The sequence below is a fragment of the Trichoderma citrinoviride genome (assembly GCF_003025115.1).
Source record: "Trichoderma citrinoviride strain TUCIM 6016 unplaced genomic scaffold BBK36scaffold_9, whole genome shotgun sequence".
NCBI classification, from domain to species: Eukaryota; Fungi; Ascomycota; class Sordariomycetes; order Hypocreales; family Hypocreaceae; genus Trichoderma; species Trichoderma citrinoviride.
Genome location: NW_020194717.1, coordinates 113,486 through 138,216, shown reverse-complemented (window position 1 = coordinate 138,216; position 24,731 = coordinate 113,486). Strand labels below are relative to the sequence as shown.

The window sequence follows — 24,731 nt, the reverse complement described above, 5'->3', positions numbered from 1 at the left end:
CGGCGCTAGTACCAGTTCGGGGAGGGGTGTGGGTTTAGCTCGCTCTAGTGCACATGGCCAGATGACGTCGTATCTGTGGGGCTTCTCCCAGGCAGAGACGAAAGAGAGCGAAGAGAGAGCAAATGAGAGGGCGTAATGACAGGCTGAGAGAGAGGCATATTCGCGCCGGAATTGGGGAAAGGAAAATCCGTGGGAATGAGAATGACTTGTCGTATCGTGTCGTGTGCCGTGTCGATTCGTAGGGAAATGGAGGATTGCCGTGGCCATGACTGGACTGGAAACGGAAACATGACGAGGTGGGCTAATTGAGGTTATTCCATCCTATTCTACCAGTATGAACGTTGGATTCTTGTTCGTCTCCTGCGGTTTGGCCGACCCGTGAGGCAAAAAATTGGGAATTGGAAAAAGTGCCCGGATTAAGCGTTTTTACTTTTGCATCTACCGGCATTGCCATGGGGGTCTAAGGAAAGGCGATCCCGGGACGCACCGAGTAGCGAATTGGATCGCGAGAGAGGGCAAGCAGAGGCGAAAATAAACACGACGGTGAGGCTGCTGGCTGACGTCTGCGGCAAACATGCATCGTTCGTCCCTCCATCGAGGGGTGTGTGAGTTTGACGACGTTCTGAGTTTTGATTTTAGGGGTTCTGGGAATTGGTGATGGCATCTCCGAGGCTGCGGCATTTGCATGGTGGAGGATCTACTTGTACATGTAAATGCAGGACTCGATACTCGTATTCTACGTGTAAAGCACTCGCGATGGTGTGTATCATGGCATCTGTCACTTGTACATATCTTGTCTGGGGTCAATAAACCTTCAGCTTGACCTCAGGTATGCTGCCGTTCACCAGCCCGCGGCTAACAGTCGCCTCCGACGTCGCTGTCACGTCGCGTTCCTCTGTATAATACTAGTAGCCGACTGAAATGAAGAGCCGCATGCAAACAGGGCTTCTCGAAATGACGGCGGCTGATACAAAGGGCGTGCTCGGCGTGCTCTCTATGTAACCGGTCCAGGCACACCTACAATTTAGAGTATCGCACCGCTGCGTGATGCGGGTAATAATGGCAACACAAAAACGCCCATTCCAGTGGTTTTAACGTGCGGCATTTCCTTCGTAGAATTTTCTGGCCCTCTTGGAGTCGGCCGGCTGTCCCGGGACCTCCAGCTTTTGCCCTCTGCTGAAGCTCGGCTTTGCGTGTTATTCGCTCTCTGTGCCTTCTCTCTCTCTCATTCAGGGCTGGCGGGTCCCCCATATCCCATCGTGCCCATCTGCATCGCTCCAAGACCGAAGCAGCATAACGGGGTGGCCCTGAATAATATTTTCTTTTTCCTGCTCCATTTTATTTTTCTTCAGGCCGGTCCCAGCTTCTCCGGGCGCACAGGCAGTCTGCGCTGGCTGGATGGGGCCTAGACTGGAGCAGAGGCGTCGAGGCCAAGAGATGGGGAGGGGGGTTAAATCGGATATCGGCATCCCGTTCGACAGCTCGGTTGCGCCGGGACCTGGACCAGGTTCTCTGCTAGGACGAGCGCAGCAAGTCCTTCGTAGCAGCAGGTTGGCCAGCATCGTATCCACCGAGGGTAAACAGTGCCTTTGCTCTTTTGGGGCCTAGCGAGCTCAGGATAACTCGGCCTACCGAGTACGGGGGCAGGATGGGTACGGAGTAACCTTGGTAAAGGGACATGGGCTGCTGTGGCTGGTCTCGCGATTCCGCTTCTCTTTTGCCCGTGGACACGACCTTTGCTCGAATCAGCCTAGTCCCAGGCGACAATCTGCCGTCGGTCTTCGCTGGCCGATGGGGGGCGTGCGTGTAAGTCGCCATTATGGCGGGAGGACAGCAGACGGCGCCTGCTTCGGGGGTTGGGGGGGCGTGAATTGGGATAGGATGGATGGATGGAGACCAAGTTTCTGGCGTCTCATCGAAAAAAAGGCGACTGGAGAGAGACTGAGCGAGAACGCGAAGAGAGGGAAAAAAAAAATAGGAACCACGGCATTGGACCGAATTGACCTTGACTAGGGGTGGAGAGCGCAGGTTGGCCTGGAATAAATATCTCTGGTCGGCCACCCTCGGTGGATTGAAGTTTTTCTCTTCCCTCCCTCCTCCTCAGTTGCGACTTGTTTGCGTCTCTTCTGCCTCCCATTGTCAGTTGCCAGTCAGTTTTCCCGCGGGCTGCTTCGAAGGGGCGCAATCTCTTCCCAACAATGTCTGCTTTTCACCGCCGCAAGGGCTCCCCCGGGGAGGACGACCTCGAGGCCGGTGGTCGCGAAGACCACTCCGGCAGCACGGTCGCCCCCCCGGAGCAGGAGCTGCCCGAGTACGCCGCCCTGGAGCGATACATCAGCACCTACCGCGAGGGTTCGCGCATGGGCGACGACGACGACTCCAAGAAGCGTCGCCCCAAGTGGTGGCAGTTCTGGAAGTCATCGGGCCCGGATGTTGTCGATGCCCAGCCGGCCAAGAGGGTCGTGCCTGAGGCCTGGCTCGAGACGGACATTCGCACCGGTATCCGCATCAACGAGGTTGATGAGCGCCGCTCATGGGCTGGCTGGAACGAGCTGAGCTCCGAGAAGGAGAACATGTTTGCCAAGTTCCTGGGTTTCTTCACTGGTCCTATTCTTTATGGTGAGTTTCAGCAATTCCCGCTTGAGATGAGAGATGAGAATGAGTGATTGGTGGATGGATGAGAGCATCTCAGCTAACGCATTCCCTCAACAGTCATGGAAGTCGCTGCTCTGCTGGCTGTCGGTTTGGGTGACTGGATCGATTTCGGTGTCATCTGCGGTATCCTGCTGCTCAACGCCTTCGTCGCCTTCTACCAGGAAAAGTCTGCCGCCGATATCGTCGCCTCGCTCAAGGGCAACATTGCCATGCGCTGTACCGTTGTTCGTGACGGCCAGGAGCAGAACATCCTGGCCCGTGAGCTGGTTCCCGGTGATATTGTAAGTTTTTTGCAACCAATTCACTTTGGTCAACAAATCTGTGACAGGACGCTAATTGTGATCTTTTACAGCTCATTGTCCAAGAAGGTGACACCGTCGCCGCCGACGTTCTCCTCATCTGCGACTACACCCGCCCCGAGGACTTCGAGGTCTTCAAGCAGCTCCGTGCTGAGGGCAAGCTGGGTAGCAGCGACGACGAGCCCGAGGACGAGGATGAGAAGAACCAGGAGAGCCCTCTGGCCAACCACCGCTCCACTCCCCTCGTCGCCGTCGACCAGTCTGCCATCACTGGTGAATCCCTCGCTGTCGACAAGTACATCGGAGACACTGCCTACTACACCACCGGCTGCAAGCGCGGAAAGGCTTACGCTGTCGTTACCGCTACCGCCAAGGACTCTTTCGTCGGTAAGACGGCTGATCTCGTCCAGGGCGCCAAGGACCAGGGTCACTTCAAGGCTGTCATGAACAACATCGGTACCACCCTGCTGGTTCTCGTCATGTTCTGGATTCTCATTGCCTGGATCGGCGGCTTCTTCCACCACCTCAAGATCGCCAAGCCCGGCTCCCAGAACCTGCTTCACTATGCCCTTGTCCTGCTCATCGTCGGTGTCCCTGTCGGTCTGCCCGTCGTCACCACCACCACCCTCGCTGTCGGCGCTGCCTACCTCGCCAAGCAGAAGGCCATTGTCCAGAAGCTCACTGCCATCGAGTCGCTTGCCGGTGTCGATATCCTGTGCTCTGACAAGACCGGTACCCTCACTGCCAACAAGCTGTCCATCCGCGACCCCTTCGTCTGCGAGGGCCAGGACGTCAACTGGATGATGGCTGTTGCCGCTCTTGCCTCTTCCCACAACCTCAAGACTCTCGACCCCATCGACAAGGTCACCATCCTGACCCTCAAGCGCTACCCCAAGGCTCGTGAGATCCTTCAGCAGGGCTGGGTTACCGAGAAGTTCACTCCCTTCGACCCCGTCTCCAAGCGTATCACCGCTGAGTGCCGTCTCGGCAAGGACAAGTTCGTCTGCGCCAAGGGTGCCCCCAAGGCTATCCTCAAGCTCGCCAACCCCCCTGAGGAGCTCGCCTCCGTCTACCGTGAGAAGGATCGTGAGTTCGCCCGCCGTGGTTTCCGATCTCTCGGTGTCGCCTACAAGAAGAACGACGAGGAGTGGGTCCTGCTCGGTCTCCTGTCCATGTTCGACCCCCCTCGTGAGGACACCGCCCAGACCATCCTTGAGGCTGCCCAGCTCGGTGTTCCCGTCAAGATGCTCACTGGTGACGCCATTGCCATCGCCAAGGAGACTTGCAAGATGCTGGCTCTCGGTACCAAGGTCTACAACTCTGAGAAGCTCATCCACGGTGGTCTTGCCGGCAGCGTCCAGCACGACTTCGTTGAGCGTGCCGATGGTTTCGCTGAGGTCTTCCCCGAGCACAAGTACCGTGTCGTCGAGATGCTCCAGCAGCGTGGCCACCTTACTGCCATGACTGGTGACGGTGTCAACGACGCTCCCTCTCTGAAGAAGGCTGACTGCGGTATTGCCGTCGAGGGTTCCACCGAGGCTGCCCAGGCTGCCGCCGATATCGTCTTCCTTGCCCCCGGTCTCTCCACCATCGTCCTGGCCATCAAGACCTCTCGCCAGATCTTCCAGCGCATGAAGGCCTACGTCCAGTACCGTATCGCCCTGTGTCTGCATCTCGAGATCTACCTGACTCTGTCCATGATCATCATAAACGAGACCATCCGTGTCGACCTCATCGTCTTCCTCGCCCTGTTCGCTGATTTGGCCACCGTCGCTGTCGCCTACGACAACGCCCACTACGAGCCTCGCCCCGTCGAGTGGCAGCTGCCCAAGATCTGGCTGATCTCCGTCGTCCTCGGTGTCTTGCTCGCCCTCGGAACCTGGGTCCTTCGTGGAACCATGTACCTCCCCAACGGTGGCATCATCCAGAACTTCGGCTCTGTCCAGGAGATCCTCTTCCTTGAGGTCGCCCTCACTGAGAACTGGCTCATCTTCGTTACCCGTGGTGGCCGCACCTGGCCCTCGTGGCAGCTGGTCGGTGCCATCTTCGGTGTCGATGTCATGGCTACTCTCTTCTGTCTCTTCGGCTGGCTGTCTGGTGCCCCTGAGATCGACAACCCCGTCGACCTGGCCACTCAGCGCCACGACGGCTGGACCGACATCGTCACCGTTGTCATCGTCTGGCTGTACTCCTTCGGTGTCACCATCGTCATCGCCATTGTCTACTTCATCCTCAACCAGATCCCTGCGCTCAACGACCTTGGCCGCAAGGACCGCAAGAAGAAGGACACCATTGTCGAGAACGTCATCACCGCTCTCCAGAAGCTCGCCATTGAGCACGAGAGAGATGACATCAAGGGCGTGGACCGATACCTCCTCGCTGACAAGACCATTGACGAGGAGGATGAGTAAATGGGACTCTTATCCTATTAATATAATGTCGCGGATGTATATACGGCCTTCTACATGGTGATCTTGGGGAAGAAAAGAAAGGTCGGTCATAGAGGGACCGAACTCCTTTCTTTTGGAGAGAGATGAAAGAGAGGAGCAAAGCCAAGATGGGGACGGAGAAGAGGACGGCGTCAATCGTTGTTCTCTTCTCCAGCCGTGGATGCATTGTTGACCTTTTTTGATTCCCCCAGTCGCTAACTTAATTTTATAACTCTAGTATAAACTTATTTAGTTACTATAGACTTTTCATATCTCGTTAATGTGTTACGTTGTTAAAAGATAATATCTCTTCGTCTCAGTGTCTTCTTTGGTGATGCCTTCAATAGAAACATGTTTCACGGCTTTAGCTCTCCTTCTCTGATGGCAGCTATTTTGGGTAGGCTGACTTTAGTTCGACACGCCCCGACCCTCAAGGCTCCAAACACGATGAAAAGAAACAAATGGCGCAGGCCTAGCAAAAGTTTTCCCCTACGTGCACTCTTCTCCGTTTCCCCCAGTGGTGAAACTACGGGCCAGCGCCACCGGAGCTGGCGAGCTGGAACTAGATCGTATAGAGAGTTTCGGAATCGCGGATCTAGTTTGTCTTCAGCTATTGTTTTAGTGGGAAGCCTTGGTGACATGACTGGCATTCACCTTGGTTTGGTTCGGGTTTAGCTAACATGTCATGTGTGGTGTGAGGCCTTTTCCTTTGTGTTTTCTTTTACTATTGCTTCTGTCTGCATTTTCTCTCCTGCGAGATGGGTGCCCGTTCCTTGGATATGAGGACGATCGGTGTGTAGATTGTTGTCCGTGAACGGAGGCGATGTGGCATTGCCTCGGCAGTCGGACTGGTCGGGGCGAGAAACCACCAAGGCCTGCTCCAGATAACTTTATTCACCTCTAATGGAATCATATTGCCAGTTCTTACACTTGTTTACAAATATTCTGTCCGCGTAAATCTGCTCCCAACGGCTTCATGCCGTCCCGGCGGCTGAGTTCTAACCCGTCCATATTCCAACGACAGAGTTCTGCTATAATACGGGAAGCAAGTCGCCCGGCTGAGCACTGGCCGAAATGCCCGGCCCAGGCCCATCACTAGATGAGATCACCAGAGGATGCTTATGGTGTGAAAAACTTGTAAAAAGAGGTCCCAGAAGCTAGGGATGGCGGTCTCCCGTGCCCGGTTCTCGGTGTGATTGGTTGGCTTGGATGTATTGGAGGCTGGACGTTACCGAGGTGAGCCGGAAATGGTTCCGGGTTTGGAGAAGCTGTCAGAATGGGATGCTATTCCGTTTTGGTACATCTCTGTGTAGGCTTGGATGATTCAGTCCTTATATAATGGATGTGGTTTGTGGTTTGTGGCATTGGTATTGGCTAATTGGTGGGTGAAGACGAGACCTTAGACATTGACAGCTTCGTCGCGTGATATGGGCCCTGAACGGGGGAGATCCCGGGCGACGCTCAACGGCTATACGGATGAGCATGTAGCAGATGAAAACTGGAATCTGGGTATGATTGGAGCAGCAAGAACCTTGATACGCAGCATATGGCTTGTCAGAAGTTCAGTTGTGACCAGAAATCATGGTCTATCTACGGACGGAGTATCATCACCGGCATTTCAATGCTTTCGCTATCTATCTTTAGACGCTGGATTATGGACTGAATCTACATTCTGTCTCATCTATGGACCGGCAGCAGAGTGGAAAGCGGCAGCCTTCTGGCCGCCCAGCGACAGGTAGTAGCTCGTGTCGGGGAAGTCGTTGTCAAGCCCAACAAACTTGGCGTTGGTGGGCAGCTGGTTGTTCTTGAGAGCCGGCATGCTTTGGGTACCTGACCGAGGATCTGTTAGGTGGCTGATGACAATAAAAGCACAAGAGTGAAACTCACCCTCGTTGACTTCGTCAAACATGGCGTTGAAGATGAACAGAGGCTTGATGTCCATGGAGGTCAGGGCATCGGCCTGAGCGGAGAAGAAAGTGCCGTTGTAGCGAGGGAAGTAGTCATAGGCGGCAGGGTTGGTGTTGCCGTTGAGGTGGTAGGCTGAAGTGCCGGGGAAGATGACGGGAGCATACTTCTTGCCGAGAGACTGAAGAAGCCTGTTGGACGTTGCTTGTTAGCAAATGAGCCTTGAAGATTAGCACGACAGCCTGGTCATCACGTACTGAGAGTCTGGGATCTGGGTGTTGGTGTGGAAGCTCGAGTATCCAGCGTCGGAGTAGCCACCGACGGTCCAGGGGCTGATAAAGTCCGCCGCCTTGAACGCCTGGACATAGCCCGTGTTGCCGTTGACATCGTCCGCCCACTGCTCTGGCACGCCGAATCCGACGTACGCACCGGCATTCTGGAGCTGGGTGGCAATGTCGACGCTGTCCGAGGCGCTGGTCTTCATGCCCTGGAAGCCGATGCCAAAGATCATGACGACGGGCTTTCCGTCCTGGTGGATGTAGGCCGGGGACGAGGTGTACTGCTTGATCTGGGAGTTGTAGTCGTTAAGCACAAGCGAGGCGACGCTGCCCTGGGAAGAATCGGCACCGGAGACATCCCATTCGACGATGAAGCCGCGGCCGTACTTCTCAGCGGCGGCCTGAACTTGGTTGAGGACCTGAATAAATGTTAGGATGGGTGGCTTCTTCACATCAAATTATATCATGGAGGTTCATCACTGACCGTGATGAAGGACTGGTCACTGAGGGATCCAGAAAATCTCTGCACAATCACGCCGTCAATGCCATACTGCTGCATCCACTGAAAGTGCAGGTCGATGACACCGTCGCAAGTGCTGTCGTAGAACTGAGCCGGCTGGCCGTTGGGCAGCGTGAGGGTCGTGTCGAAGAGACAGTTGGCCGGGTACTGGCTGACATCCGGGATGAAGTCAATCTCGACTTTCACAAAACTGTCAGCCACACTAACACCCCGTATACTCATGATCTTAGGGAAGCGCCCTACTGTTGTTGGGTCCCGGCGTCTGGCCGTCGGCGGACCAGTGGTTGTTCACACCGGGTCCTGGTTTGCGGAACCAGCCCTGATAGCCGTACAGCCATTTGCCCTGGATCGTCGAGGCGTCGATGGCGGCAGCGGCTCGGCCAGCGTGGGGGTGCTGATGCGCTGCCGCCGAGGCCGTGGTGGCGTAGAGGAGCCAGGACAGAGATGCCTTCATGGTGGATGGTCCTTGTGAGAGATGTTCGTCAGACTTGGGTCCAACTTACCGATGCAAGGCCTCGAAGAGGCGTTCAAAGGTCGGTATATATAACGGGTGAGATCTATACCCCGTCCCTCTCCCCTCAAACCCCTACGGGTGATTCCTTGTCCGATCCCTACAATGGCATGAGCCACGCGTGTCAAGCTGGTTGGAAAATGGGTGATTACTCTCTGTTTCAGTCCCACAGCCGCCGTCCATCTACCACTAACGCATAAAAAGGCAGCTCGTGTGCCGATCATGTCCCAATTGCTTTCGCGCAAATATCCGGAAGACATAAGAGTCATGAAGTGAGCTGCTTTCATGACAGCGGAAATGCCCATTTTGATGCCGATTGGGCCTCGGATGTCATCGTATTCACGGTATTATCCGTAGGCTCTTGTCTTCCAAACTCCGCTTATATCAGCTCTAAAGTCCTTGTTCCAAGGAAACGCAAAGTAACATCACCTGGAGGGATTAACTAATCAATTGCCGGGCCGGTACAGATGCGATCGTGACGAGAAGAAGCACGTTCGTCAGGAACAGGGCACAGAACTGGAAACGGCCCGAACAGGTTGAGCTAGAGTAAGGGATGGCCGACGGGGGGGAGCACTGCAAACGGTCGTCGCTGCTACCATCTTGTGTGGGCAATTCGTATGCCATGCCGGTCAACCGGTATAGTGCTTGTAGGCGCAGTATCAGTATCTTTGGTACTAGCTGTATAGACGGAATGTAGTTTCACTCGATTGGCGTGTTTGATGCTGGTGTCTTCGATTGACAAGGAAGTAATCATTGTTTCAAGTGTCACATAAGCCATCCGGGCGAAAGCGATCCTGAATTATTCGCAAACTGGAGTAAACGAATCGCCTATGATGCACAAAGTAGACGGGAGGAATTGGGGGTCAATGGGGGTGAGTGAGCCAATTAAGCTGAATCATTCAGGAGCTCCAAAAGAATAATACGTCTTGATCCGATCCCGTCGGTATATTGCCAGGGCTTCGTGTTTTTGTTTCGTTTATATGCTGTCTTACAAGGCTCAGGCTGCCATTGCTGTAATCCCCTACGGGGTTTGACCTATGTACCGTTCTTTTCAAACATTGTTGTGTCAATAACATTGACATGTCCTCCTTCCCATGCAACAAGGCTATAAGCCCTTCGTTAATGAAAAAACAGCTGACTATGAGATGGAATTATCACTTCAAAATCTGGTAGTCGCTGACAGGTGGGCCCTTCGTACAAAGAGCAGTCGACAGTTTTTGCACTATATATCCTGGGCCGTTTGTTATGGGGAAGGCATCACAATTGACTCCATATAAATGTCATGCTCTGAAACCTCCTAAGCTCACGATTGAGTTCACTGGAACGCAGGTAATCTTTGCCTCTAATGCAGAACACAGAAGACCGTTTGGTGAAAGAGGTTGACAGAAACAGCATATCATTTCTCACCAGCAATATGATTAGCAGCCACAAGCCGCATTACGTTCTGGAAGCCATTGCAAGTTCCGCACTATTACCACTGCAGCTAAACCAAAGGCCCCTGGTTCACAGCTTCACTGTTGCTGTCATCCGTGAGGCGAGAGCTGACATTAGCGCTACAACTTGGAAAACAAAGTTTCACAGTATCGTGATTTTGAGCAGTCTCTAGCGCCATATAGGCTGAGGCTTGACAAGCTGATGATGATGGCTTTATGTCATTATGATAGTCTCAGTTACACAGAATTCGTCTCTCATATATAGCTTTGAGCTCTTGGATAGTACGGATCGGAATTGTGTAGATGACCTCTTGGACCAAGCAAAGTCGACACATCGTTCTCACCACAGGTACAGCTGTCCATCGTAAACCGACATGTCACCAACCAAAGACTCCAAACCGCCCTCATTCTTCGTCTCCCTCCCCGTCGAATCCGTCAATTCCTCCACCGATTTCTACAAAGCCCTAAACTTCACCCCTCTGTCCGACTTCTCCGATGACAACACCACCGCCCTCCGCTTCCCCTACTCCGCAAACTCCAACATCTGCCTCATGCTACATGCTCCATCGCGCTTCCAAGAGTTTATCCGCAAGGGCTCAGAGATTGCACAGGCGAAGAAGGCGACAGGCGCAATATTCACCCTCGGGGTGGGCAGCAGGGAGACCGTAGACGGACTGCTGGATAAGGCACAAAAGGCGGGCGGCAAAAAAGATCCGTTTAAGATGAAAGAGTACGGAAAATCCCTGGGGATATACACGAGGAGTTTCGAGGACCCGGATGGACACATTTGGGAAGCGACAACGATGCTGGAGGAGAAAGGAAAGGATGAAGAATGAGCTGATGAGCTTGAGCTGTGATACGACAAGTCAGACGCAGCTACTCGACTCTGGAGAAATGATCATGATTTGCAACTTTTCAGTATATATTGACTTCCGAACGAAGTTTTTCGTTGACAATATTAACGCTGTGTTACGCTGTTATATCCAAGAGTCAAGGCTTTGAGAGTTCCTTACCACCAATAGATATCCTGGTCGCCATCGTCACGGGTGTCATCCGTGTCCTCGGAAATGCCGTTAACAGCTCTCAAGACTGACGGAATGACATCAAAGGAGATGCCTTTCAACCCATTCCCTGCCGTTTCGTCCCACAGGTCACGCAACCTGGCCGCCTCCGAACGACTCTCCGAGGGGTGTATGCTAGTATCCATTGGCAGTTGTGCAAAATACAAGTCGAAGTCAATATGTTGCAGACTTGGAAACAGATGAGCCGTATTTGCCGATAGCCATTCTAGATCTGACGGGATGCAAGGTCCGTAAGATAGCATTACGAGCTTTCTGACGCGAGGGAACAGCTGATTGTTATTTTCATCGTAGAGCGGACGATCTGATTCCATGGTCGCGTCAAATAGTGGGTTGCGATATATGTTTCTCGACGGCCTGATCTTGCTCTGTGTGTCCCTCTGACCGAGGCAAGGTAGAGGCGCAGTCGCTAGTGTAGGCCAATGTCGATATGTAGATACGGGGTATCTTGGCGTCGGGGCGAGCAGAAACATGTCGCCCACAATCAAGGTTTCCAACGCCTCTAAACCTTTGAGCGCTTTCAGCATGTCCTTTCCGAAAGAAGGAGGCCACTGGTCATAAGGTGAGTAGTCCAGGTACAGCCACTTCAGAGTGTGACGCACTCGCTCCAAGGGACGGACAACGTCAGTCGGATGAAAGTACGGTCGAGTTCTGAAGGCAGGTCTCAGGCACGACAGAAAGAACGAGTGGAGATTTGGCGCTCGGCTCAGGAGCTCGTCGAGGCTCTTGGGATCCAGATTGCATGTGTCCAAGTACAGCTCCGTCAAGTTGTCCAACCTTGCCGGCAAAGGGGCCAAGTTCTCCAGGCCGAAGCCCCTGAAAATTTGGAGACGGGGCGCTGCTTGCAGAATACCCTCGATGCTGCCGAGAGATGATGCTGCTGTGGGGTCGATCCAGCAGCGTCTGTCGACATAATTTAGCTCCGCCAGTCGAGGGAGAGAGAGCGGCAGGCCTTGGGGATATCCCATACCATCCACGACGATCGTGAGGCGCTCGACGTTGCATATGAGCGGCAAGACTCCCATGCAATAGGCCCTGACCCACGTCTGTGGTCCGTCGATGTACTCTTTGTGGTTGACCGAGGGAATAGACTGCATGATACAGAACAGCTCGAACAATTCTCCATCCAGCGGCTGCCATGCTATGAGTTCTTCCCGACCCAGAGTTTCCAGCGTGTTGTCGAGATGCATGTCTCTCACTGCTCTGGCAAGATCGGGCCGCTGAAACAGCGTTCGAAGAAGAGAAAAGCAACGGCCCTGGGAGGGAGGCAACAAGCGATGGTAGAGAATTGGCTGTGCAATGTCTCGGAAAATCCTGCAGGTTCGCGACAGGCGGGACAGCGCTTGGGTCCTTTGCCTATTTTTGGGTGGGTTCTACCATGCCCAGGTGCTGAAGAAGTGAGGCGCATTTCCTCGCTTGGGATCTGGTTGGGGATTCACGCGGTCCCAGCTGGGGGTGCAACAGTGATTGCATAGGCTTTCGGCGATGAGGTGGAGGATCTCTGGAGGTAAACGTTCGACGAGACCAGCCATGATGAGGTCGGAAAGTAGCGGACGCTGGCTTCCGAGATGTTTTGAGCAGGGTAAAAGATTGGTCGAGCAGGGCGAGAGATGCTTGCTGCTAAAAGTATGGGCTATAGATGCTGCGGAATAGGTGGGAAGAATGCCTTGACTGTTGAACGAACGAAGATAGAGTGAGTGATGGAACGTGTGAGAAAGGAAGGATACAGCCGGAGACTTGAAGTATATTGTTGACAACTGGAAGATCTGGTAGGTGCGGACCAAAGCTGCCGTTTACACCTACCTGTGGTAGTCCTTGATGCCTCAACAAGCCCTAGATAGCTCATCTAAGCTTCAAACATACGGGTCTCTGGGGGCAGCAAGAGGTAGTGCTCCAGAGTCTTTGTCGTGGCTGCCCGTCGACGATACAATTGTCGATAAGAAGAGATAAGTATGTCCTGCGACTGCTTCTGCAATGCTACTGAAGATTTCGAGACAGTCTCTCAACTTCTCAATTAGGTAGCATCACTCTCGGCTGCTGGTAACCTCGCTCGGATGAAACAACGTCTTCATCAATTTAGGTGACTGTCGTAGCATTGCAGTGCAGAGATCACGGACCCTTGACGTTTCCCCCTCAATCCCGAACCTCCAACCAACCATTGGCATTGCTCGCCTCATCGCGGGGAATGTTAGATCGCAGATTAGACCCCGCTTGCAAGGTTACACTCGGGGCTGCAATGTCGCGAACATGCCGATGTAATTCTTCTCGGGAACGATTGCAACGGTGAGTCATGACGGGGAACTTCTTATACGTGGAGTGCAAGTGAAGAGACTTGTTGTGACTCTTCAAAGGTACGAATGATGGTACTCTGCAGCAATTGGCAATGTTTTTCAACACGCTTGTTGTGCTTCTCACCAGCTTTGGGCTCTCAGTTGGTCCATCACTTGCAGCTGTAAGAGACCAGGACCCTAGCTGGCACCAATATGCCAGGTCTCCCGTTTCCAAGATTGTCAAGCCAGTTGCGATTGTTGCGGACAGTATCATTGGCAATGTTTCCAACCCAACTGGGTTGCTTGATGGCCAAGGCGCGACTGTGCTGAGTCGGAGCGATCAAGATGACCTGCTGCCCGCAATAGTGGTGGACTTTGGGCAGAATGTAGTCGGCATCCTCAGTCTAGAATTCAGTGGATCGCAGAATATGTCTACTGGACTGCCGGGGCTTAAATTGGCGTTTTCTGAGACGATGGAGTATCTCACAAACCGGAGCGACTTCACGAGGTCTGACAATGCCAGCGGGGTATGCCACGGATGACAGTCCCTGTGTCTCTGAGCTTGAGATGACTGACGTGCTTGCTTGAGTAGAATGAGAAATTGACCAATGGAACAGACCAGGTAAGCACGAAATAGCTTCATCTGGTGTTACCACGACACAGAAACGCTCATCTCCGACATTGTTAAAACAGGTGGCTGTCAAGAACGCATCTTATACTTGGACAGACTTTAATGGGTGTCAAGAAGATACCAAAGTCTGCTCAGATGGACTCCACGGCTTCCGGTATGTCAAAATCTGGCTCGAAGCCCTGCCATCAGATGCGCCGTACACGTCCTCCTTTGGCTCTGTTTCTATCTCCGGCATGAGTCTCGAGTGGTCTGCATATCTGGGGACAGCAGATACGTTCACAGGTTGGTTCGAGTGCTCGGATCAAGAGCTTACGCAATGGTGGTATGACGGAGTCTACACGGTTGATCTGGGTACGGATACGTTCTTTGCCAACGAGACGGAGCCCAGAGGAGCTTCCAGTCCGACCTTGGAGGGCAAGCAAGTGCTCTTCGATGGGGCCAAACGTGACAGGGACCCGTACGTTGGCGACTTGGCTGTTGCGGCACTGACTTCGTATCTGTCTCAAGATTTTGCCGAGCCGACGCGCAATGTGTTGGAGGATCTGGCGCGGCATCAACGCGATGATGGATGGATACCCCCGGCAAGCATGTAAGTCAAACTTCGCTAATGGCCGATTCTTTTGTCAAGTATGCTTACCATGACATTTGTACATAGAAACAACTACACCCTCCCTCTCTTTGACTATCCCCTCTGGTGGGTTGTTTGCAGCGTTGATTTGGTCCTGTACACCGGCAACACTTCATATGCAGACGCATACTGGAATACGCTCGCCAAAGTGCTTGACGGCTACTACCCTTCCAATACAGATAACACAACTGGGCTTCTGGATAATAATGCAGACACGGGCTACGGTGACTACGCATTCCTGCCTCGATCTGGGCCAGTCACTTACTACAACGCCCTGTACGTCCACGCTCTGTCGTATGCCTCGCAGCTAGCGAAGAGCCTTGGCCAAGAAGACGATGCCGCGAGATGGTCCTCTAGAGCTGCTGCGGTCGGCGAAGCGCTTTTGACTCATAACCTCGACGAGAGCATCGGGGCGTTTTATGATGGCGGACCATGTCCTGGAGGAGCAGCAGGCACCGTTTGCGATGTTCACGCACAGGATGGAAATGCCATTGCCATTCTTGCGGGTGTCACAAATGAGACGACTTCGGCTGGTATTCTGGACTATTGGCAGACTGCGACTTCTCAAGTATACGGAAACGCATTCTACGACAGCAGCGTCTTAAGCCCAGGAGACAACTTCGACCAGCGTGTCTACGCTTTCATTTCCTACTTTGAGATTGCTGCCCGTTTCGCCACTCCTGGACAGTCTGCCTCTGCTTTCGACGAGATTCGAAGGCTGTATGGGTGGATGGCTACTCACGATCCTGGAATCACCATGTGGGAGGGCATTGGACCGAACGGGTCAGCTTATGAGGGTGCGTTTACTTCCATGGCCCATGGCTGGTCAACGGGGATTGTGCCCTTGTTGACCGGCCATCTGCTTGGAGTTAAGCCCACATCGCCGGGATTCAAGACGTGGAGGATCTGTCCTGTGGTAGAAGGAGGTGATTTGACATGGGCTAGGGGGGAGGTGCCAACGCCAGGAGGAGTGATTAGAGTCGCATGGGAGATGGAAGATGCACAATCCGGGCCGGTGCTTGTGCTGGAGGTTCAGACGCCCCAAGGGTCTTCTGGCACGGTATGTGTTCCCACTTTGGGGCTGACGGATCCAAAGGTCAACCTGGATGGGAGTCCGATTACGTTTCCCCCGGGCCAAACTCTGGTGACTGTCAATATTTCTGGAGGCAAGCATAACTTTACGGTTGAATCCTGACCAAATACACGATTTCGTCTATTCTAGGATGTCTCGCTGAAGCCGCTTTTATGTAGCTAGTGATGATAACAACATAGTGAGTCGTCTATATCGCGTACCAGATGAAACTGCAAATTGAAGCCCCAACGGCTGTTTCTCAGCCCGCAAAAGCTTACTTCATCCCGGCTATCGGGATGGATTATGTCGTAAATAGTTCATTAGCATGTGTTCGCCCTCATTTTAGTTGTCATTCGCTTCTTCGCTTTCTTCGTTTTCTTCGTCTATCAACGTGCTCCCAGCGGGAGGGAAATTGGAGAACAGCAGCACTGTCATTCCGACTACTGCGATTGCCTTTGCGGGAGGTAAATGTTAGCATTGCAGCAAACGACGTTTCAGAATTGATTCATTGTTGGAGCACTTACAGCATTGCAGTAGAATGTCGCATACGCTTTGCCCACACTCGCCAGGCTGGAGAAGACAAACCCGAACAGTCCCTGCGTGGTTAGTCGAGCGATGTTCTCGACGAGCGTCACGGCGTTGAGGGCATCTGCGCGATGCGATTCTGAACACATGTCTGTGATGACGCCTTTGGCTGCTGGTGCAGAGCCCGACCCGAAGGGGAGGAGGAAGGCGGCTGTCAAGGCTGTCTGTTAGAAACTTGCAGGAGGAAGATTTGTTCAAATCGGTTGAGTAGTGACTCACCAAGATAAATGTGCCATCGTTTGGTAGCAAATGCGACGACAGTGGTGAGCGCTCCGTCGACGACAAGACTGTAACGCAGGAAGATGAGATCAAAGTGGCCGACTTCGTGAGAACGCCCCATAGGAACGGCTTTCGTAGGCTCGAGATCCGCCTGCTCGCCAGTAGCAGCATCGAAGTCGCCAGGTTCAGTTGGCATTTCGTCATCCGCTGGGAAGATGGATGAGGCATCACTGTCTGCTGGTGATGGGCTGGAATTACGCTTCATCAGGTAGCGGCCGAAGTTGATGATGCGTGGGAACAGGAAGATGAGGAATACGCTTCGCATGAAGGCGAACTCGAACATGAGCCATCCGTTGTCTGCCTGGTCAAAGTCGAAAGCCGCGGTGGCATACATTTGCATCAATAGGGGGGCGTAGTCGGTCGCCAGCTGGTATGGCTCTAGTCAGTCACAATACGGGGACACAAGACGAGAGCGATTCTGCGAGCTATACTTACCACTCCGAGAAAGATGCCGGCACAAAGGATGAGAACGCCATAATGTTTCTTGGTGCTGCCCTTGGGCGTGCGTAAACGCTGTGGCACGAGAATTTTAAGAGGGGCGAAAAAGCTTGCAATGCCTTGCGGTCCGGGCTTCTTCTTGTTGCTCATGGATTCTGGTGAGATGTAGGGAAGAGCGAAATGCACATAAGTACAGGAGAGGAGAAAAGTGACAAAGGCAACGTCAAAGGGGGCACGGATATCGATTGCATCCCCAAGCATCCCGCCGACTATCCATCGCGTGAGCAGGTTAGCTGTCCGTATAAGTACAGTCGGGAGTCGAAATCAGGCATACATACCCAGGTAGCCGACGCTCTGTCCCAGCATGATGCTTCCCTGCAGCTTCCCAAAGACGGCTGTTCGTCGAGACGGCTCAACAGTCTCGCTCACAAAGATGTTAGTGATGAGAATGTATCCCGCCGGCCCGCCGATGATGGTGATGAGCTGAGTAGACTGAATGATCAAGATGCCTGTTCGCTTGCCGGCAATGACCCCGAAGATTTGCGCAAGGACTCGGATGGCGGGCACGAGGGTCTGGATCATTAGAGCGGAGCGAGGGCCAATCTTTTTGACTGTCCATCCTGCAATGAATAGATTGAGTGTCCCTGGAGGTTTGAGCGCCTCAGCGATGGGTCCCCTTTTATAAAGAGTAGACACAAAAAAATGATGGAGATTGAGGGGATGTTGCGTCTCATCCGGAGAACTCACCGCACAGCGTCGTACTCATGCCCAGGATACTGAATTGAGTAGCCGTTCCGGCCGCGATTTCGTCGCGACTGCACCGCTGGCCGGGACCCTCAAACGGTGCGTGATGGTCGTAGAACTCGTCGCATACCATAAGATGGAAGACATACATGAGCCTGTTGGGATATTAGCTCTGCTGTCACTGCATTGTCCCGTAACACAGCAGTGACCGTAATCGGCACAGCCGAGAGGCGAGAGAACTCACGGAACTTGAGTGAAGCTAAACGCGACGCAGATAAAGAATCCAGCTGCCAAGATACGGTTCTCGACACTGGTGAAGAAGCTTCTCAGCGACTCTCCGAAGCTCTTTTTCTGGCTGACCGAGTCCGAGGCCCTGCGGCCGGGGAGCAGCGGCGTAGTTTCATCCGTTGCCATTCTGATCGACTGACGCTGGCAGTTCTCGGCCAATGTCTCTCGCAGAGTGACACCTGCTGCTGCTTGGAGCTCAAATGGCGGACTGGACAGGAAGAAGAAGCGCCCTTTGGCTTCTGAGTAACCAAGATCCACTGTCGGCTTTCGGCTGAGCTGTGGAAAGCCGATGGCGGGATGGCGAATGGAGAGGTTTGATTGCGCGACTTTGGCGAACTGTGGGGTGTTCGGCAGGGGGAGGCTGCGGCAGGCGATTACCCATGAGCCGCGGATTGGAGGGAGAAGTGGTTATCTTTGCTGCGTCTTGCTGGGCTGAATCTCTACTGAACGCATGGTAGATGCGAGGCTGTCAATTTGTTATCGAAGTCCAGGTTGGATCGATGACAGGATTTAGTTCTGTCCATTCATCATTCCTTCAAATGTGGCTTTCACTGTAGCACAACATTTCGGCTTACTACTCCTTTGTTATGGTTCTCATTCATTCCTGCTTATATGGAACATCTGCCAAACTCTACTCTACTTGAACGTCAAAAGAACCGCTTGCGAATGCCTGACTTGAACCGTGATATCACCCTTGCTGTTCGGCCGAAGCACGCTCTCATACTGTTTCGCCACTCTCACGGGCATTCCTTCTGCCAGGTCGTAATCGTAACTCAGTCCAGCGACCGTGATGTTCGTCTCCGAAAGCGCGCCCGGAGCCGTCATCAGCTCAACAGTGGCATATTTGATTCCTCTATTGCCGGTGCTGATGGTGAAAGTCGCGGTTGGCGCTCTGGACGCTTCAGCTTCAGCACTGCTCGCAGGGTTCCATTCGTGTAGGTTGAGGATAACCACGCGCGCCAATCGATTGCCTTCATAGGCTGCATATGCGGAATAAAAATCGCTGCCCAAATCAATGTTGTTGATTCTCGTGTTGGGGTGGGCTCCGATGAACTTGGAGACCATGACATGGCCGTAATAGGGAGGGTTTGTCGATGGGCCGGTTCCGTTCTGAGCAATGGGCAGCCAGGCGCCGTAGCGATAGCCTGTTCCTTGATGCATATGCATGCGATTTACGCCCTGTTGTGCTCCGTCAGGGTCCGTTGTGGAATATGTTCGAGAATCTATTGACTTACAAAAGATGCATAGTAGAGCTCGTAGTCGACAACGAACAGAGCAGAGCCAAACACGTTGGAGACGCCAAAGGCACCTTGGCCAGAGACGCTGTTGGTTTCGCCGAGGGTGTAAATGCGACCAGCGTCGTGATTAAGCTTGCAAAGCGATTGATGGACGGTTCCATTAATCACCACACTTGTATGGTTCATGAGAGTACCTGTTCTCTGTCAGCCAGGCTACATGATCGACGGATCTTGATATCAGGGTTCCTTTGGGATTATACCTTGTAGAGTCGGGTTCTGGCCTGTTCCAGAGACATACCTACATTCTTCGTCAATCATTGTGCCTAGAGTACAGGGTCAAATCAACTCACCCGTGCTGGGATACCTCTGCAATCCAACCATCTCGGTCATAGTGAAAAGTGCTGTTCCAGATGGTCCACGGGGAGAAGAAGGAATAAGGCGTCGAGATGTTATAGCAGCATGTTGAAGGAGCAAAGAAACGAAGAGACTTGTCCGGAGTCTGAATATGTCGCGAGCGATCAACCCACTCTTCAACCCAGTCCTCCTGGGTCCATGTGGGGGGTCGGAACCCAGACAATGCGCCGTAATCATTCTCGTTGCCAATCTCGAACAAGTGCAGCCTATCAGCAGGGATCTGCTTCAGGGACTCTGAGACCTGTCCTCTAAGATTCTCAAGATATGTAGAGTCGTTCTTGTAAAAATTGAGTCCAAAGATGTACTTCGTACCTTCAATGGCAGTGAATGCCTCCCAGAAGGTCGGTCCAATGGAGGAATTGCGTGGCTGATCAGAATTGTAGGACGGGTCCCAGAAGTTAATGATCTGCTCTTGTTGATCAGGGACGTAGGTGACATGGTCTCTGAATGATGGTCAGAAGTTATCTACAGAAAGCAATTGACTGGCGTCCATACTGAGTATTTCCTCCAATGCGGAGAATTTGGGGTACGTCCCCATTGAAGGCTCTCAGGTTGGCCAAGAGGTTGTTGGTAAACTTGTTGGGATGAGACTTGTTTCCTGGAGAGCGTAGTGAGCTTGGTGCCTTGTGTCTTGAAAACGGCAATGTCTACCTTGAAAGTCAACTAAAAATGCAAACTCAATGGAGAACGAGTGAAAGTCAAGTGAAATGGGAGGGCTCGATGATGCCGGGGGCGCTCTGGCAACGTTTACATGGACTGTTTCGCCAGAGACGAGACCCAGAGTTGCGAGGGCCGAGACCAGCGAAGTTCGAACCATGGCTGCAACAAATCATGAAACCCGGAAAGGAACTGCAACCCTACGATGGGACTGCTTGACTTGGTTTCTCCAAGTTGCCACGTTCATTTCGAGTCTCTTATACCCCTCGAATATCTGATGTTCATCTAGCGGATGCAACAACGTTGCCTTTTGCGGGGAGGACTGGCTCGACGTCACTGGACTTTCGAATCGAATCATTCAAGTACAAATCAGTCAAAGAAGAATTCAATTAGCCTAAGGATATTTCTGGATGAGAACCGACCCTTGAGTCCTGGTATCGAAGCTTCTTTCACCACGGATACAGGACAGGGTTGTATTCCGACGGATCGGATAACAAGTATCTGGGGTACTCGGAACTGCGGATCCCGACTTACAAGTATGCAGTTGTGGGAGCAGATGTTTTCGTTGTTTCCCAATTATACTTCGTCAGACGGCTTGCTTTTGAAGGTACATAGCATAAGGGGTTATATAGAATGGAACAATCCGCTTTGAATAAGAACCGATTATAGGTCCTCTCGTCTCCTATTGTCATCATTGTCCGCGGACTGGCGATGTCATGTAAGGTATACTCCGTACGAGCAGACATCATGCAAGTCTACTACCCCGCTGATCTTCACATCATATAACACCACGAGATGCAAGCTATAAGTAATCAGGAAACTTCGGGTAAAATAAAGCATATAGCTAAAGTTATACATATCCGGAGGAACCTGAGAAAGAGGCAGAAATGGGTCGACTTTGTGATTGAAGCGAACAGTATCAACACGCTCTAACCGGTCCGTCTCCTGCACGAATGCTCCGCTATTGAACCATGACTGCCGTTGGTACATGCCGCGAAGAATACTGCTTGACTGCATCGTCGCGAGAGGAGGATGAACATCTGCATAGCCTTCTAGCGGTAATACGGTCTGCAGACGGCCTTGGCCACTTGCCACCCCTCATCAAACGCCGCGACAAGCTCATCTGGCAACGGCCCCTTTTCCAAGCTTGTCAGGTTCTCCCTCAACTGCCGCGCACTGCTTGCACCAATAATGATGGCATCACCATGTTCCTTCTTCAACAGGCTGTGGTGGAGAGACCATCGCAAGGCAGCCTCAGCCGTTGGAATGCCGAGCTTCGCAGCGACAGGCCTCACGACGTCCAGTGCTTTGAAGTACGTCTCGTTCCAATATCTCTCGCGATACTGAGCACCTTGTGGTCGCTTAGGGTCAAAGCGGCTGCCCTCTTCGAGCTCCGCTTGGTCGAGCTTGTACTTGTCTGTGAGGATGCCACCAGCCAAGGGATTATACTGGTAAAAGGCAATGCCGTAGTGTCGGAGACAGCGAAAGAGCTCAGGCTCAACTGCTCGGTGGAGGCCGTTGTACAGGCCTTGATAGACATCGGGCTTCTTCCATCCGTTGCGGATGCTGATTTCGCAAAGCTGGGCCACCTCCCATGCCATGTAGTTGCTAATGCCGAAGCGCTTGAAGTAGCCTTCTTCGTAGAGCTTGTTGACTTCGCGGAGGGTATCCTCATATGGCGTGTTGCGGTCAGGCGCATGCAGGTACCACATGTCAACCTATTGACCAAGGAAGAACTTAAATTAGCCAATTGTGACACTTCCTTGGCAGGTTTGACTCTTCTTCGGCTTACCTTGTCTGTCCCAAGAGCCTTTAAGCTGTCCAACAGACCTTTTCGAAGATTGGCAGGCGTATGGTTGTATTCACCAAAAGGCGCCAGCTTCGTATCCAAGATAATGCCTCTCTTCTGCAACTCCAATTGACCAAGAAACTTCTCAGAGCTTCCTCCGCCGTAGGCACGGGCCGTGTCAATCTCTGAGTGGCCGAATTCCTGAAAGACATCGAGAATCTCGGCACATTCTTCCAAGGTATGGACACGGGCTTGGTTTGCGCCTACGAAGAGGAATGAGTAAAAAGAGATATTCCGGGTGAATCAAATACGGCCAACCTTTTTCTCCCACGGTCATGGCCCCAAAGACGATCTTGAGTGCTGTATTAGGCTTTGAACCCATCTTGAGATGCTTCCTTCTGACTCTGTTTCCTTGGTAAGGCGTTCAAAACTGGCTTGAGGCTCAATGTATTATTTGGTGATACAATCGTAACCACGTCGCGATATTTATCTCGTCAATGGGAGGCCAATTGTTCCACTGCAACATCTCATACATGGCGGGGTATTAATATGGCAGAGATCCAGCCCCGCATCGGTTGATGATGCCATCTTTAGCATGATAAAGTCATGGAGATAGGAGGGATGTACGGGTCGTTCACGGCAATAAGGCTGCTTGTGGCCTTTTTTGAATGCAGTCTGGACCAATACAGCCGGTAAAATCCAGCATTGGGTGCAAAAGATCTACCGATGGACATTGCAAGTCTATGAAGACAAGTGGAAAGTATGAGGAGACAACGGTAATAGGACTTACTCGATGTCGGATTACGGCGTACCGAGGAGACCATATACCCGATGGACGAGGCTGATGTCACACTTTGATGCACAGCTTCCAACCAAGGGTTTTGGCGCGTATATATCGATAATTACAGCTACATCCCAAGATACAAGTATGTTAGATCAGATTAAGCTACCTATCTACTCCTTCAATGGAACGGTGGTTACAAAAAGACCTGCAGACCACCCTGGAGGATACCTGTCTCCAATAATCGTCGCCTTTTCAATAGCCTTCCTGATCTCGGCATTCTCCTCGTCGCTGATCTCAAGCCGCAGTGCCCCCATGTTCTCATCGTAGTACTTGATCTTCTTGGTGCCGGGAATTGGAATAACCATGTCCCACTGCTTCAGGAGCCACGCAAGAACCAACTGCGAACTGGTAGCATTATGCCGAGCCGCAATCGCCTGCAAATCGGCAACGAGCTGCAAGTTCTTCGGGAAGTTTTCAGCAGAGAAGCGAGGAATGTTCTTTCGAAAGTCGCCCTCCTCGAAGTCTTCGGGCCCCTTGATTTGTCCGGTAAGCATGCCGCGGCCGAGAGGAGAGTAGGCAACGACAGCGACGCCGAGCTCTTTGCAAGTGTTAAGCAAGTTTGTCTCTGGCAATTCAATTTCGAGGGCAAAGGGGCTGTACTCCATCTGGACGGCAGCGATGCGATGCACAGCATGGGCTCGTCTGAGAGTATCAGCTGAGACCTCCGAGAGGCCCAGATGCCGAATCCAGCCTTTCCTAAAGACGAGTTAGTATGACTTCCATTATTGGGTTCTGGCTGTCAGACGGGAAGCTAGACTCACTTTTTAAGCTCAACCATGCCCCTAACAGTCTTTTCAATAGGGGTATTAGAGTCGACCCGGTGCACGTAGTACAGATCGATATAATCCGTCTTCAGGCGCCTCAAACTTTCTTCGGCGCACTGCCTAGCATACTCGGGATCATTGTTGGGAGTATCGGTGCCCCGGTTTCCAAACTTGGTTGCCAGCACAATGTCCTTGCGCTTCTCGGGGTTGCGCTCGAACCATTTGCCAATGAGCTCCTCAGAGTCTCCGTAGACATTCGCAGTGTCCCAGAATCTCTCCCCAGTTTCGTAGAGATGGTCAAGGACCTTGAGACGTTGCTCGTCGGGCTCTGTGGATCCGTAGAAGGCGCTGATGCCCATTGCGCCAAAGCCAATGGCTGTGACAAGAGGGCCATCCGTTCCGAGGCGGCGAGTTGGAAGAGACATTGTGAGATGAGTTGATTGCTTATTGCTATCGATGAAGTGTTTGAGAGTGCGAAGGCTGCTGAAATGGTTGCTGTTGTTGTCGTTGTTGTTGCTGAGTCCTATCTTCAGAAGAAATTGGCTACTCTTATATACTCATGGAGTTTTCTTCTTGAATCTCAACTCTTGAAGATGTCTCCATTCACAATCACATCGGCAATACAGTTCACGGATATCCGGCGGATGTTGGAAGTCGTCGGTCCTTGTGCCCAGCTTTAGAGACATCGGCGTTAGTGGTGGCTCGAAACGCCAAAAGAGGCAATTATGGCTGTTTTGAGAAGAGAGCTGAGTTGGTTGTGATGTCACAAAACGTCAACAACAATTGCCAGAAAGAATATGCCAGAATTCTTTTCTCTAACTTTGTCTAGGAATTCTACCTATTCCTTATAATGTAAGCTGTATCGGGGCCTGATGCAGCCCTACCTAGTGGAGCAGATGCTTGGAAGCTGAAAGGAACGGAGGTGAACCTCTAGCAAACCCGAATTTCCGTGTAAGCGGAACGGGCTTATGGTGAAGACAA

General features: G+C 52.4%; 10 protein-coding genes across 10 annotated transcripts; 3 read left to right on the top strand and 7 right to left on the bottom strand.

The window, feature by feature from the left end:
* Positions 1-1,321: 1,321 nt before the first annotated feature.
* BBK36DRAFT_1203909 (hypothetical protein) lies at positions 1,322-1,818 on the bottom strand (the record flags this gene model as incomplete). Its single annotated transcript, XM_024897286.1, has 2 exons — positions 1,322-1,604; positions 1,665-1,818. 2 exons carry the CDS (start codon positions 1,816-1,818, stop codon positions 1,516-1,518), a joined length of 243 nt encoding a protein of 80 aa, XP_024748343.1. The 3' UTR covers positions 1,322-1,515.
* A 314-nt stretch (positions 1,819-2,132) lies between these two features.
* Positions 2,133-5,365, top strand: BBK36DRAFT_1203902 (plasma-membrane proton-e; the record flags this gene model as incomplete). The annotated part of the gene is made up of 3 exons (XM_024897285.1): positions 2,133-2,619; positions 2,713-2,936; positions 3,008-5,365. Exons 1-3 carry the CDS (start codon positions 2,199-2,201, stop codon positions 5,363-5,365), a joined length of 3,003 nt encoding a protein of 1,000 aa, XP_024748342.1. The 5' UTR covers positions 2,133-2,198.
* Positions 5,366-7,064: 1,699 nt separating this feature from the next.
* BBK36DRAFT_20849 (hypothetical protein) lies at positions 7,065-8,540 on the bottom strand (the record flags this gene model as incomplete). Its single annotated transcript, XM_024897903.1, has 5 exons — positions 7,065-7,213; positions 7,271-7,479; positions 7,546-7,985; positions 8,051-8,265; positions 8,330-8,540. The coding sequence occupies 5 exons, from the start codon at positions 8,538-8,540 to the stop codon at positions 7,065-7,067; spliced, it is 1,224 nt and encodes a 407-aa protein (XP_024748341.1).
* Positions 8,541-10,404: 1,864 nt separating this feature from the next.
* BBK36DRAFT_1160247 (hypothetical protein) lies at positions 10,405-10,866 on the top strand (the record flags this gene model as incomplete). Its single annotated transcript, XM_024894276.1, has 1 exon — positions 10,405-10,866. The coding sequence occupies one exon, from the start codon at positions 10,405-10,407 to the stop codon at positions 10,864-10,866; it is 462 nt and encodes a 153-aa protein (XP_024748340.1).
* Positions 10,867-11,039: 173 nt separating this feature from the next.
* On the bottom strand, positions 11,040-12,641 carry BBK36DRAFT_1169803 (hypothetical protein; the record flags this gene model as incomplete). The annotated part of the gene is made up of 2 exons (XM_024895365.1): positions 11,040-12,451; positions 12,572-12,641. The coding sequence occupies 2 exons, from the start codon at positions 12,639-12,641 to the stop codon at positions 11,040-11,042; spliced, it is 1,482 nt and encodes a 493-aa protein (XP_024748339.1).
* Positions 12,642-13,492: 851 nt separating this feature from the next.
* On the top strand, positions 13,493-15,833 carry BBK36DRAFT_1121408 (glycoside hydrolase family 78 protein; the record flags this gene model as incomplete). Its single annotated transcript, XM_024890823.1, has 4 exons — positions 13,493-13,906; positions 13,972-14,001; positions 14,073-14,599; positions 14,720-15,833. 4 exons carry the CDS (start codon positions 13,493-13,495, stop codon positions 15,831-15,833), a joined length of 2,085 nt encoding a protein of 694 aa, XP_024748338.1.
* Positions 15,834-16,052: 219 nt separating this feature from the next.
* BBK36DRAFT_1203890 (MFS general substrate transporter) lies at positions 16,053-18,170 on the bottom strand (the record flags this gene model as incomplete). The annotated part of the gene is made up of 7 exons (XM_024897284.1): positions 16,053-16,163; positions 16,235-16,446; positions 16,515-16,941; positions 17,010-17,281; positions 17,351-17,656; positions 17,760-17,911; positions 18,001-18,170. 7 exons carry the CDS (start codon positions 18,168-18,170, stop codon positions 16,053-16,055), a joined length of 1,650 nt encoding a protein of 549 aa, XP_024748337.1.
* Positions 18,171-18,680: 510 nt separating this feature from the next.
* BBK36DRAFT_1121571 (glycoside hydrolase family 79 protein) lies at positions 18,681-20,513 on the bottom strand (the record flags this gene model as incomplete). The annotated part of the gene is made up of 6 exons (XM_024890837.1): positions 18,681-19,223; positions 19,280-19,476; positions 19,543-19,580; positions 19,633-20,139; positions 20,192-20,294; positions 20,348-20,513. The coding sequence occupies 6 exons, from the start codon at positions 20,511-20,513 to the stop codon at positions 18,681-18,683; spliced, it is 1,554 nt and encodes a 517-aa protein (XP_024748336.1).
* Positions 20,514-21,405: 892 nt separating this feature from the next.
* On the bottom strand, positions 21,406-22,524 carry BBK36DRAFT_1122519 (Aldo/keto reductase; the record flags this gene model as incomplete). The annotated part of the gene is made up of 3 exons (XM_024890956.1): positions 21,406-22,071; positions 22,146-22,405; positions 22,461-22,524. 3 exons carry the CDS (start codon positions 22,522-22,524, stop codon positions 21,406-21,408), a joined length of 990 nt encoding a protein of 329 aa, XP_024748335.1.
* A 572-nt stretch (positions 22,525-23,096) lies between these two features.
* On the bottom strand, positions 23,097-24,175 carry BBK36DRAFT_55334 (Aldo/keto reductase; the record flags this gene model as incomplete). The annotated part of the gene is made up of 2 exons (XM_024898249.1): positions 23,097-23,682; positions 23,748-24,175. 2 exons carry the CDS (start codon positions 24,173-24,175, stop codon positions 23,097-23,099), a joined length of 1,014 nt encoding a protein of 337 aa, XP_024748334.1.
* Positions 24,176-24,731: the final 556 nt, after the last annotated feature.